The sequence below is a fragment of the Gastrolobium bilobum genome, unplaced genomic scaffold (genome assembly GCF_033153095.1).
Source record: "Gastrolobium bilobum isolate Gb01-03AN ecotype WA unplaced genomic scaffold, APGP_CSIRO_Gbil_v1 utg27278, whole genome shotgun sequence".
Taxonomy (NCBI): Eukaryota; Viridiplantae; Streptophyta; class Magnoliopsida; order Fabales; family Fabaceae; genus Gastrolobium; species Gastrolobium bilobum.
The window spans coordinates 190,961-204,370 of record NW_026896629.1 but is presented as its reverse complement, the minus strand read 5'-3'; the positions used below and the strand labels follow the sequence as shown (position 1 = coordinate 204,370).

General features: G+C 35.6%; 1 protein-coding gene across 1 annotated transcript in view; it reads left to right on the top strand.

Moving 5' to 3' along the window:
* LOC133301128 (uncharacterized) overlaps positions 1 to 12,589 on the top strand; it is a 34,384-nt gene extending 21,795 nt beyond the window's left edge. Inside the window, exons 9-18 of the mRNA XM_061500738.1 lie at positions 3,864 to 3,943; positions 4,045 to 4,109; positions 4,193 to 4,259; positions 4,377 to 4,490; positions 10,224 to 10,297; positions 11,288 to 11,385; positions 11,524 to 11,583; positions 11,662 to 11,730; positions 11,813 to 11,866; positions 12,321 to 12,589. Coding sequence (XP_061356722.1) covers positions 3,864 to 3,943; positions 4,045 to 4,109; positions 4,193 to 4,259; positions 4,377 to 4,490; positions 10,224 to 10,297; positions 11,288 to 11,385; positions 11,524 to 11,583; positions 11,662 to 11,730; positions 11,813 to 11,866; positions 12,321 to 12,389 — 750 coding nt within the window. The 3' untranslated portion in view covers positions 12,390 to 12,589. The remainder of the gene's footprint in view (positions 1 to 3,863; positions 3,944 to 4,044; positions 4,110 to 4,192; positions 4,260 to 4,376; positions 4,491 to 10,223; positions 10,298 to 11,287; positions 11,386 to 11,523; positions 11,584 to 11,661; positions 11,731 to 11,812; positions 11,867 to 12,320) is intronic.
* Positions 12,590 to 13,410: the final 821 nt, after the last annotated feature.

Sequence of the window (13,410 nt, the reverse complement as noted above, 5' to 3'; positions counted from 1 at the left end):
CTGCACTTCATTCCAATGGCACTTGGGACCTTGTTTCTGCTCCTCCAGAGAAGTCTATAGTTGGTTGTCGCTGGGTTTTTACTGTGAAAGTTGGACCTGATGGCCATATTGATCGTCTCAAGGCACGTTTAGTTGCCAAGGGTTTTACTCAAATCTTTGGCCTTGATTATAGCGATACATTTTCTCCGGTCGCTAAGATGGCGTCAGTCCGCCTCTTTCTTGCCCTTGCTGCTGTTCGTCACTGGCCACTCCTTCAACTTGACATCAAAAATGCCTTTCTTCATGGTGATTTACAAGAAGAAGTTTACATGGAGCAACCACCTGGTTTTGTTGCTCAGGGGGAGTCTGGAAAGGTGTGTCGTCTTCGGAAATCCTTATATGGTCTCAAGCAGTCTCCTCGAGCATGGTTCAGTCGTTTCAGTTCTGTTGTTCAGGCGTTTGGCTTAATCCGCAGTAAAGTTGATCATTCTGTGTTTTATAGGATTACATCTCCTGATAAGTGTATCTATTTGTTAGTCTATGTTGACGACATCATTCTCACCGGAAGTGATCAAGACGGAATTCGTCAGTTAAAACAACATTTGTTTAGTACATTTCAAACAAAGGACCTTGGGAAGCTGCGTTACTTCTTGGGAATTGAGGTGGCGCAATCAAGACAGGGCATTTCTATCTGTCAAAGGAAATATGCCTTGGATATCCTAGAAGAAACTGGTATGTTGGGGAGTAAACTTGTTGATACACCTATGGATCCTAATGTCAAGTTATTACCCGGACATGGGGAGCCGTTATCTGATCCTGGACGTTATCGGAGGCTAATTGGGAAGCTCAATTATCTTACTGTGACTAGGCCAGATATTTCTTTCGCTGTCAATACGGCCAGTCAGTTCCTTGATTCCCCTTGTGATTCACATTGGGATGCTGCTGTGAGGATCCTCCGATACATCAAAGGAGCACCAGGAAAAGGTTTGTTGTATTCGGATCAGGGAAATACAGAAATTTGTGGTTACTCAGATGCCGATTGGGCAGGATCACCCTCGGACAGACGCTCTACTTCTGGTTATTGTGTCTTCTTCGGAGGAAACTTAATCTCATGGAAAAGCAAGAAACAACCTGTTGTTTCCCGATCTAGTGCAGAAGCTGAGTATCGTGCAATGGCAAATACTACCTGTGAGTTGATCTGGTTAAAGCAGTTGATTCAGGAGCTTCATCTTTGTGAACAGAAACAACCCATGACACTCATCTGTGATAATCAAGCTGCGCTACATATATCCTCTAATCCTGTTTTTCATTAGAGGACCAAACATATAGAGATTGATTGTCACTTCATTCGGGAAAAGATTCAGTCAGGAGAAATCAAGACAGCTTTTGTCAACTCGTCTAATCAACTAGCAGATGTTTTCACTAAAGCTCTTAGAGGTCCTCGGGTTGAATACATTTGTAACAAGCTTGGTGCTCATAATATATACGCACCAGCTTGAGGGGGAGTGTTAGAATATTAGATATGATATGATTAGATTTGATTAGATATGATTGGATTCTGTCTTATCCGTAAATAGTCTGACTGTATTCTGACTGTATTAGGATTAGGTTTGGATTAGGTTTGGGCCTTACACTTAAGCCCATTAGGGTCTCTATATATTGTAACTCCTTGACACAGATCAATACACAACGTATTCTTTTACATTTATCCAAAGGAGCACCGGGAAAAGGTTTGTTGTATTCAGATCAGGGAAATACAAAAATTTGTGGTTATTCAGATGCTGATTGGGCAGGATCACCCTCAGTCAGACACTCTACTTCTGGCTATTGTGTCTTCTTTGGAGGAAACTTAATTTCTTGGAAGAGCAAGAAACAACCTGTTGTTGCTCGGTCTAGTGCAGAAGCTGAGTATCGTGCAATGACAATTACTACATGTGAGTTAATCTGGTTAAAACAGTTGATTCAGGAGCTTCGTCTTTGTGAACAGAAACAACCCATGACACTCATTTGTGATAATCAAGCTGCGCTACATATATCCTCTAATCCTGTATTTCATGAGAGAACCAAACATATAGAGATTGATTGTCACTTCATTTGAGAAAGGATTCAGTCAGGAGAAATCAAGACAGCTTTTGTCAACTCTAATGATCAACTAGCGGATGTCTTCACTAAAGCTCTTAGAGGTCCTCGGGTTGAATTCATTTGTAGCAAGCTTGGTGCTCACAATATATAGGCGGAGTGTTAGATTAGATATGATTAGATTACTTCCTATTTGTAAATATTCCTTTTGATTAGTTCAGGGCTTTTCCCCTTCATTTCCCCCACTTCTTCTTGTCCCTTTCTTTTTTACTTTTATTTATTTTTATATACATATATTGTTATTTTATTTTATCTTATTTTATATTTTTATTTTATTTGTTTATTTTTATTTATTTATTTATTTATTTTTATTTTTAATTTTTTTTTTTATTTTTTTTTTATTTTTTTTTTATTTTTTTTATTTTATTTTATTATTATTATTATTATTTTTTTTTTTTTATTTATTTTTTTTTTTATTTTTTAACTTTTTTTCAACCATTTTGTATCTTTCATGTGGGTTCATCTACCACCGACCCCAATTGATTTGGGATAAAGGTGTTGTTGATGTTGATTAGTTCAGGGCTTCTCACTTAAGCTCATTAGGGTCTTTATATATTGTAACTCTTTGTATCAGATTAATACACAACATATTATTTTCTAGTGGTATTAGAGCCTCGTGTCCCCGGTTCGATCCTCACCGCCCTCCACTTTTTTTCTAGTGGAATTTCTTTCTTCGCACAGGTAGGTGAGCCTGTGCATTGTCCACCCTTCAAGCCCAATGGGCTCTCGTGTAAGGGGGCGTGTTGAGATATATAAAACCATTAATGTAGCTTCACCCAACAACTTAAGCTTTTGGATTGAATTGGTTCTTTACAATTTTCTCTTTTATTCCTTCTCTACCTTGATCCTGATAATTTCAATGGTTACTAACACCCAAAATTCATCCTATAATGGTTACTTTTTTATCTTCAAATTGGCATTAGAGCGGATTTCAACTCGTCTCTCCCAACAAACGTTACACCCACTACGCTTAGAGGCAAATATCCCAAATCTGTTGTGCTCATTGCCCAACTGTCCTCGTTGTAGAATAGGGAATTTTTAATTGCTCGAGGATATCCTAAACACCACCTTCTATTTTTGCATGATTGACAATCTCTAATAATAGGAAACTAGATGCTCTTCGTCAGCAAATTGTGTTCTTTTTGGAGGAAACTTGATCTCGTGAAAAAACAAGAAGCAAATTGTAGTTGGCAGATCAAATGCATAGATTGATTATCGAGCAATGGAACTATGGAACTGCTATTTTTGAGCTCATTCAGTTAAAACAGTTGCTCAAATTATTGAATGTTTGTGAACCACAACCAATGAAACTCGTGTGACAATCAATCCACACTTCATATATCTTCAAATCTTGTCTTTCATGAAAATACTAAGCATATTAAGATTGATTATCACTTTGTTTAGGAGAAACTTTATTCTAGGGAAATTGCAACAGCATTTGTGAACTCCAATGATCAATTAATAGATATTTCATTGAGGCTCTTAGAGCTCCTTGAGTCAACTATATATGTGACAAACTTGACACATGATATATACATATTAGCTTGAGGGGGAGTGCTAGAATATCTACGGTAGTATATTATGTATATGTTGTAAAATAAGTGAGGAACCAAATTAAGATTATGTATATCCGGGATAGAATAATTGTAATTAGTGTTAACATTAATATGAACTTCAAATGTTATCATATGAAAAACTTGATTTGCTACTCACGTTTTTTTTTTTCTGCAATTGCATCTTATTAGGGTAAAAAAGAACGTGATCAGTGCTACAAGCCTATACTTGAAGAGCTTGATATCCTGTTCCCTAATCGCAGTAAAGAGAGGTAGACCTTACTAGTATTGATTCCAGCAGAAAGTTCTCATTTGGGTTGAAGATTGTTTGCACAATTTGTTTTGCACTAAAAGTAAAAAATTTCTCAAACAGTCCACCTGCCTGTTTAGTTCCGGGTGCTGGACTTGGTCGGCTGGCTTTGGAGATTTCATGTTTAGGTATGTTTGCATTACCAGGCATTACATAGGAGTAATGCATAGATATACTTTTATTATAGCTAATACATCATATTATGGTGCAGGATTTATCAGTCAGGGAAATGAATTTTCATACTACATGATGATATGCTCAAGTTTTATTCTTAACCAGTAAGAATAAGGGTTGTCTCTTTCATGTTGATATTGTTAATGTGACAAATAATTACTTGTTAATCTTAATCTTTTCTCTTTTTGTGCTTAATCAATTGACTTGATGGATCATTTAAGTTCCCAAACTGCTGGTGAGTGGACGATATATCCTTGGATTCACAGCAATTGCAATTCACTGTCAGATAGTGACCAACTTCGTCCTGTTTCAGTCCCAGATATTCATCCAGCCAGGTACATACATCGGTTCTTTTAATAAAAGAAAATTTATTGGAAGGAAAGAAGGGATACATAAAGGGAATGATAATGAGTTCCTCCTTAGGAAAGTCAACGAAGAAATAAAACAGCACTGAACGATTAATGTAAAAAAGCTTCTTCTCCCTTTGCAAGTCTCCCAAAGAGACTCCACGAAACTTTTGTCTTTTGAGCACCTTACCGAGGCCAAGAAAACCACCTTTCTCAATCACGCTCAAAGGGAAGATATCTTTCTTTAGAAACTTGAGCATTCCTTTCTATTTAAAGACACCAAATGACAGCAATATTAGCCAGATTATATTTAGGGTTTAGGCAGATTATTTTAAGGATTTGAGTTTATTCTTTTAGGCCCATTAGTTTTTCTAAATATTTCACCTTTCAAGTTGGTACTAAGGATTAGATATTGATGACTTGCGGCCAGCCTACTTCTAAATCTCTAATTTGGCTTCATGATAAGCGTCTAGGGCACCCTTTATTTAGTCTATTTAAGTCTATGTTTCCTTCTTTATTTATGTTTCATTTTGTTGAGTCTTTTCATTATGATGTTTGTGAGTTTGCAAAATATTATTGTGTACCTTTTCCTTATAGTGCAATAAAAAGTATTGAACGTCTTGCTATTATTTATTCTGATATTTGGGGTCCTTTTAAGGTTCCTAATATTTTTTGTGTTAAGTGGTTTGTTTTTTTTATTGATGATTATACTCGGGTAACTGAGATGTTTTTTATAAAAGACAAGGCAGGGGTATCGTACTGTTCATCTAATCTTATCATATGATTGAGACACAATTTGGAAAAAATATCAAACATTTCAGATCGGACAATGGTATAGAGTTTGTCAACCAACGCTTCTCTCAATTTATTAAAGAGAAAGGAATGGTTTATGAACTTACTTATGCGGACACCTCCAACAGAATGGAGTTACTGAGCGAAAGAATCGCCGTTTACTTGAAGTCACCAGAGTATTACTCTTTCAGACATTTGTACCCAACTCTTATTGGGAGAAGCCGTGCTAACTGCAGCCTATCTAATCAACAGCTTACCCTTTTGAGTTCTTGACCATGTAAGTCCTATTCATTCCATTTCTTGACCATGTAAGTCTTATTCATTCCATGATCTTTTTCTTTCCTTCTGCTCCAGTTATGCAGAAGTCTTCAGTCTAGTTTTTTGGTATATTGCCTTCGTCCATATTCATAAATATCGGATTAGATTGGACTCTGAATCCCTTAAATGTATCTTCCTTGGCTATGCTCCCAACAAATAGGGGTACAAATGCTATCATTTTCCAAGTCGTAAGTTTTTTTTATCTCCGTGGATGTCACTTTCCATGAATCTGAATCATTTTTCCCTCATCCTCATCTTGAGGGAAGAACAATTCAGAAGCTTCGTTCATTTATTCCTTTGAGTCTGAGCCTCCCTTATCATTACCCATACCTCATGAGTCAGTCCCTGTTTCCCAGGACGCTCTAGAATCTAATAACAAGCAAGAAGACTTAGTTGATGAGGCAAATAGTTCATTGGTACTTCAAATGAGATGTCCCTTATCAATCGAAAGAAGTTATGGAAGGGTGGGACACCCAAACTACCATATCAAAGGTAGAAGCAGCCCATACTGCCCCACCAGCATACTGTAACTTAATAAAAGGGCTAAACAACTTCATATATACAAGTAATCGAATGAGAAGAAAATTTACAAAACTAAAAGAACTAAACAACCTCATACTGTAACTTAAGCCACTAAAACAGTGATATCATCTTTTTTTTCCTCCCACATGATTACGTCATTTCCTCTGAGAAGCATCTTGAAAAGGGGTTCGATAATCTTTGAACATGGAAAAGAATAGAGCAACATCTTCTATATGCTCAGTCAAATCATTGATTTCCAATATTCCTTCTGTCCACCTCAGAATTTCTTCAATACCATCAACATACAAATTATCAAAAAGGCCATCACTTCCTAACACTAGAATATCCCCTACCTCTACTGAAGTCTGATACTCAATTGGAGAGTCAGGGCGATCACTAATCTCACTATTTTCTATAATATCCCTAACCTGTTTAATTAGAAAATTGCATGTGATTAAGTAATTAATCATGCATTATTGGGTTGAATTAGGTAAAATATCTAATTAAATGAATTAAGGTTACTTTTGAGGTAAAAAGTGCAGTCAGTGAAAATTATGGGGTGAAAATGTGAGTAGGAAAAATTACCCGGAATGTAAAAGTAAAGTTAAAAATATGACTAGAAAAATATTCTATTCACTAGGTAAAGTTTGGTAGTGAATGAAGGTGAGTAGATATATAAGCTTTTACCCAGCTGAAATAACTAACATATGCTAAGTAGCAAAACACAAACCAAATCTCATTCTTCCTTCTTCTTCCTCGTGGGTGCAGCGCTTGAGAGAGAGAGAAAGACATTTGAAGACCAAACCCTAACTTTCCCAATCCTTAACCAAATCAACCTGTTTCAAAGCCAAAACCACTTAGAATCTTCCCCTCATTGTGAATCCTACATTGGTTTTGAGTGGGAATCCTTGTGGGTAGAGATATCTCCTTCCAAAGATTTCGAAAATTTGAGAGGAATTGGAGTTTTGGGGGTGTTTTAAGAGCAAGGGAGCTTGGGGTTCACTTCTATGAGTATTCTATGAATATAGGTGGTAAGTTTTCCTCACTCAAACATGATTTTCATATGTTTTCATGGATGCTAGGTTTTGAGGTGAATAGTGCCACGAGGTGAATAGAACCAATTCAAGAACCGAACTGATTTTTGGAAACTAGTTCAAGAACCGAACCGTTTTATTTATTTATTTCTTTAATTTTTATGTATTTATTTTTTTTCTTTTCAAAATAGGTTCGACCCGAATCGGTTTCAAACCGAACCTAATCGGTTTCAAACCGAATCGTTTAAACCAATTCGGTTCAGTTCTTCAAAAATTCAATTCAATTCGACTCATGCACACTCCTAGTTCCCAAGCTTGATATTATAAATACTGTCAACTTACCCATTTCTCTATGAAAAAGGAAAAGACCTTGTACTCAATACATTATTTTTCATTATGTCTCTTCTAAGAACCTTTTTGCATAGTATAGAAGCTTTATTTCAAGACTTGATTCCTTTTCAATTCCAACATCAGTGCATGAAGCATTAAAAGATGAAAATTGGGTTCAAGCCATACGAGAGAATTTATTGTGGTCCGGGACCACCATTTTTTAGGTGGTCCCTTAGTGTAAATGGAAGGGTAAAATTGGAAAAGAAAAAAAATAACAGGGGTAAAATGGGAAAGAAAAAATTAGTGTTGTGAGAGGGAGCACCAAATCATTAGGTGGCCCTGAAGCATATAAAATATTTCCCAAGCCATACATGTTGAGCCGTGCCTTGGAGAAAAATAAAATATAGGAAATTGTTGACAGGCCAAATGGGAAGAAAGCAATGGGGTATAAATGAGTTTATACATTGAAATATAATTCTGACGTTACTCTTGAGAGTTATAAAGCTAAGGGTTACAAACAGGCCTATGACATTAATTACGAGGAAAAATTTGCTGTGATAGCCAAAATGAACATTGTGAAAGCTCTATTGCCCCTTGCTGCTCACTATAATTGGGGCTTGAATGAATTTGATGTGAAGAATGCATTCCTCAATGGCAAGCCAGGAGAGGACGTTTATATAGAGATCTCACCAGGATTTGATTCCAGAGATGGAGAAAACAAAGTTTGCAAGTTGAAGAAAGCCTTATATGAAGCAATCTTCACATGTTTGGTTTGGACATTATTATCACAGGGGATGATATTGTTGAAAAACGTGTTCTGCAAGAGAAATTAACTAGTGAATTTGAAGCCAAAGATCTTGGGAAGTTTAGATATTTCCTTGGGATTGAGATAGCCCATTCACGTGAAGGTATCTTTATCTATAAGAGAAAGTATATCCTTGATTTTCATAAAGAAGCGGGAAACTTTAAGTGTAAATCTTCTAGTACCCCAATTGAGCAAAATCACAAATCAGGGAAAGAAGATAAGAGTCCTTCAGTTAACAAAGGACAATACCAACGACGGGTAGGAAGATTGATATATTTTGCTCATATTAGACCTGATCTAGCTAATGCGGTTAATATTGTCAGTTAGTTCATGCATAACCCAAGGAGAAACACATGCACGCAATAGATATAATTCTCCAGTACCTTAAGGCCACTCCAGGCAGAGGACTACTATTCCGGAGAGCAAATCTATCCTTGGAAGTATGTATTGATGTCAATTATGCTGGGTTCGTCATGGAACATCGGTCAACCTCCATCTATTGTATGTTCCTATATTAAAACCTAGTAACATGGAGAAGTAAAAAACAGTATGTGGTTGTCAGATCAAGTGCTAAGACGTAATTTCAAGCCATGGCCCAAGACATTTGTGAATTGCAAAAGATTATTCTAGAGGATTTAGGCCAATTAGTTTTTCCATAAATATTTGTAACCCTGTACATGATTTCTCAAGTTAATAATATATCAATTTTCATCTTTTGAAGTTATACTGATGTTGATTATGCTAGGTTCGTGATGGATCGACAGTAAATTATTCCCTTTATTAGTCAGATTATGTTTAGGATTTAGGCGGATTATTTTAGGATTTGAGTTTATTCTTTTAGGCCCATTAGTGTTCTGGCCGATCCAATTGGCTAGCCCAATAACACTGGCCCAATACCAGAGGGCCTATACTACCTCTGCTGCACCACACCCAATAACATCAGTGCTGCCATACCAGCACCCCTTTGGCGGACTTCCCAACGTAAGACATCAAAATGTCTTACTTGGGATATCCTCCCCTCCCATTTGTCTGCATAGACTCCAAAATGTCCCCCTTTTTATGCCTTCCTCTTCACAGCAGCCGCTGTAGTGCTGACAGTGGCTGCAAAGCGCCTTGCCCAAGCAAGGCATACTGCTATGGCTCTTCCCCCATAATAGTTGACTTGGCTCATTTCCCCGCTGGGATAGAGCCCAACCCTAACTATAAATACTCCCTCATTCTCCACCATGCACACACACAATATCACTACTTGTATGAGTTGTTACTCTGTCAACTTGAAAAGCTATTGTAGCCATTCATCACCACCCCCTATTGTTACACACTACACCTGGGATCTCATAGCATAGTCTTGGTCCATACTATTGCTATCTAGGACCCCCCTTAGAACGATTCTCACACCCTTTTGGGGTTACATACGTGGCTCTTCGCCACACTAACAGTTCAATTAGTTTTTCTATAAATATTATAACCATCTACATGTTTTCTCAAGTGAATAATATTCCAGTTTTTCACCTTTCATGTAATACTGTTACATTCTCCTCTGCGATTATATTCTTCCCGTCGTATGAAATTTCTTATGCTTAAAATATATCCTTCTACATATTGATTAACTTGGACAGATACAAACTTCGCTTTAGTCCGACTAGCTACCCCAGTTAAACATTTTTTGCTAGTGAGGAATTGGAAATGAGTCAAATGACTACGCTATAATAATGTTCAATAGTTGCTGTTGGTTAAGTTATTTGATTATCTTGTTCCTTTATTAGGCTCAAAAGCAATACCTATTCCAATAATGTGTTCCCATACTCAGATACAAAAAATGGAGACATGAGCATCTTGTAAAAATATAAATATCAGTGTATTTTTTTGTATGATATATCTTGTAATAATAACATTGTTGGTTACAATGTACTGGAGCAGTGCAGGAATTACTGAAGGCTTTTCCATGTGTGGAGGTGACTTTGTTGAAGTCTACAGTGATACAAGCCAAGTAGGTAGGAGAAATTATCTACAACTATATTTGTTTCTGATTTGTGATATTATAGCAGTGGCTTTTACAGTAAACTTGAAGTAAGTGTTCTGGTTCTAATACCTTACGTGTTAGCTTTATGCTTTGTTGATTCTTCATGTTAAATTAAGCAAAACAGGGCCGTTGCAACATTTGAATTAAGGACACTTGCTTTGCAACCATAATTAGAAAAATGAGCTTCTATAGATGCTTGAGCTTGTAGATTCAATGAGTTGATGACTCCTAATAAAAAAAAAAATCTACTTTTAACCTATAGTAGTACTTTTGTAATATATAATTGGATGGTTGCCACTTTTTAATGTATACATCTTGAGTTAACCTCTACTGCATCATGTATTTGCAGAATATGGATTAAATTTTCATGTTGCTTTTATGTAATTCTAATATATTGTCCTAGGAAAATAAAATAAAACTATTTATAGCTGCCTTTAAAATTTCCATATGGAACTTGTTGGTAATATAAATATTATCTCGATTTGTTAACATCTAGATTCATTTATAGGCTAAGGGTATCTAGTATCTTTGTAATCATTGTTTTTTATCTATATAATTTAGTTTCTTCTGTGTAGTCCAACACACTTATTTCACTAAATATCTCTCGTTTCCTCTTTCTTTAAAATCTTAATTAACAATTTTTTATTTTTTATTTTTGGATTTTGCTAAAATGGTTCAAATTTGAACCCTGTCAGCTAGGGTTTGAACAGAGGCTGATAGCTACATAGTTCCGTGGTCAATTGTTAGACATTAAGTTTTTAAATACAACAGAGGGAACATGGCACATGGATCACCCCTCTGTTGTATGGATATACTAGCAAAATGTTATTTTATCTTGCATGAATTGAACTTGACATTCTAATTCCAACTCTACACATCTATATCTAATTATCTATAATAAATGCGATATTACACCCCATCCCTATTTTAATTTCTAATGGAGCTTAGAATGGCCATGCAGGTGCATGGGATGTCGTTGTGACTTGTTTCTTTATCGATACTGCTCACAATATTGTTGAGTATATTGAAATAATTTCACAAATTTTGAAAGATGGGGGAGTAAGTTCCTGAATCCGAAATTCCAAATAGATATCGTGTTTCTCTCTTCTTTCTTACGCTTCAATGTTTACTCTTTGCTTGTTGACAGTCTCATTTCAATATTTTCCTTCATACTTGGTGACATTGACACCATGACAGGTTTGGATAAATTTTGGCCCTCTACTTTATCACTTTGCAGATATGTATGGACAAGGAGACGTAAGACACTCTTCTTTACACATAAATATTTTGTCACATGCTTGGTGTGTTTTATCTCACACTAAAATTTGTCTATAGGAAATGTCCATCGAATTGAGTTTGGAAGATGTTAAAAAGATTGCATTGCATTATGGATTTGAATTTGAGGTAATCTCATCTGACTTGGATTATGCCCCTTCTATTTATGCAATGACTAATCATATTTACATTATCTTGTCATGGAGTTCAGAAAGAAAGGACCATTGAGACAACCTACACCACAAATCCTAGATCAATGATGCAAGTAAGCTTCTAACTGCACACAAGTGTTCCTCCACCTCCACCCTGCTCCTTTTTCTTTTCTTTCCTTATGCATCTACAGTCTAGCTAATCCTGTTAAATCCCTAGCATACATGTGTTATTTGTTTTTATTTGGTTGTTTCAATTTTGAAATTCCAAACTGCTTTGTCAAAATATGGCTATTTATATTGGTTATTCTGCATACTAATGTGTGTATATATATTTGGGTCTTATAAAAATTGATAAAACCAATGAAGTTTCATTCAGTAGTTACATATTAATGATGCTCAATTAGGGTCAACAACATGTTCCATTTGGGTGATGCTCAATTAGGACCAACAAAATTTGATTGTGTGGACATTCTTGCAATCCATTGGAATCATAGAAAATCATTAACACTGAATCTAATGAAAGCATTTGTTTGAATTTGCTAAACTCGTTATGATCCCTCTTTGCAGAATCGTTACTTTGCTGCATTTTGGACAATGAGAAAAAAGTCTGCAGCAGTGCCGCAGCAAGTGCCCTGAGAATGGGGGATACGATTATTGTGATATAAATTATAAACTATTTCCTTTTTACTTGTCAGGCTTTGTATTTTTATTTTCTGGAGTGTAGAATATTCTTGTATTAATTAAATCATGACAATTGGTTATCATTGAAAAGTTGAATTTGATGCATTTGGTTAAATTATGCAACATTGTGAATATTTCTTACAATGAGATGCATGTCAAATAATGTATGCATTCTTAGATACATGTCCCTTTCCTTGCAATGGCACAAGCAGGAGTTTAATTATCTAACAGATGCCCTTGTAATTGTTATTTTATGTATTTTTTTTTGTATTTTTTTGTTTTGAAAGCAAAACTAGGGTTTTCTTTTCCTAAATTCGTTTGATAAGCGTGGAAGCTTCCAGTAAATATCACAATTATAATAAGGCTTATATTTGCTAGAACATATAAAACAAGATTATTTTAACAATCTGTTCGATTTGTTTTAATTTTTTTTTAATACTATCACCTAATCCGAATAAACCCATCAATAAACAATTTGATAAAAGAAGTTTCTCAACCTACTTTGATTCAATTTGATTAAATTTAATTAGTTTAGTTTTTTATTTTTACTTAAAATCAATTCAAATCAAGATTAATCATATTTCAAATGTTTTTATATCTTTCTTTTTTCTGATATAATACGCGCTAAGGTTTGAACTAGGGGTGAAATTGGGCTGGGCCGACTTATAGGGGCCTACGGCTCGGTTTACGTCAGGCCATACCTGATCTAGTATATTTTGTAAAATAGACAAGGTTTGGGTATTAAAAATGCTTGTTTAATAAAAAGGCCGTAGGTAAAGAAAGTCTGGCCTATAAGCCTACAGTATAATAGCTTTAGCCTAATTAATTAGTAAATTAAATGCGATTAGATAATTAAGCATGTATTATTGAGTAAAATTAAGTATAGGACCTAATTAAGTGAATTGGGGTCAATTTTGAGGTAAAAAGTGTACTCAGTGAAAATTAAGGGATATAAATGGGTGTAGGCAAAAGCACT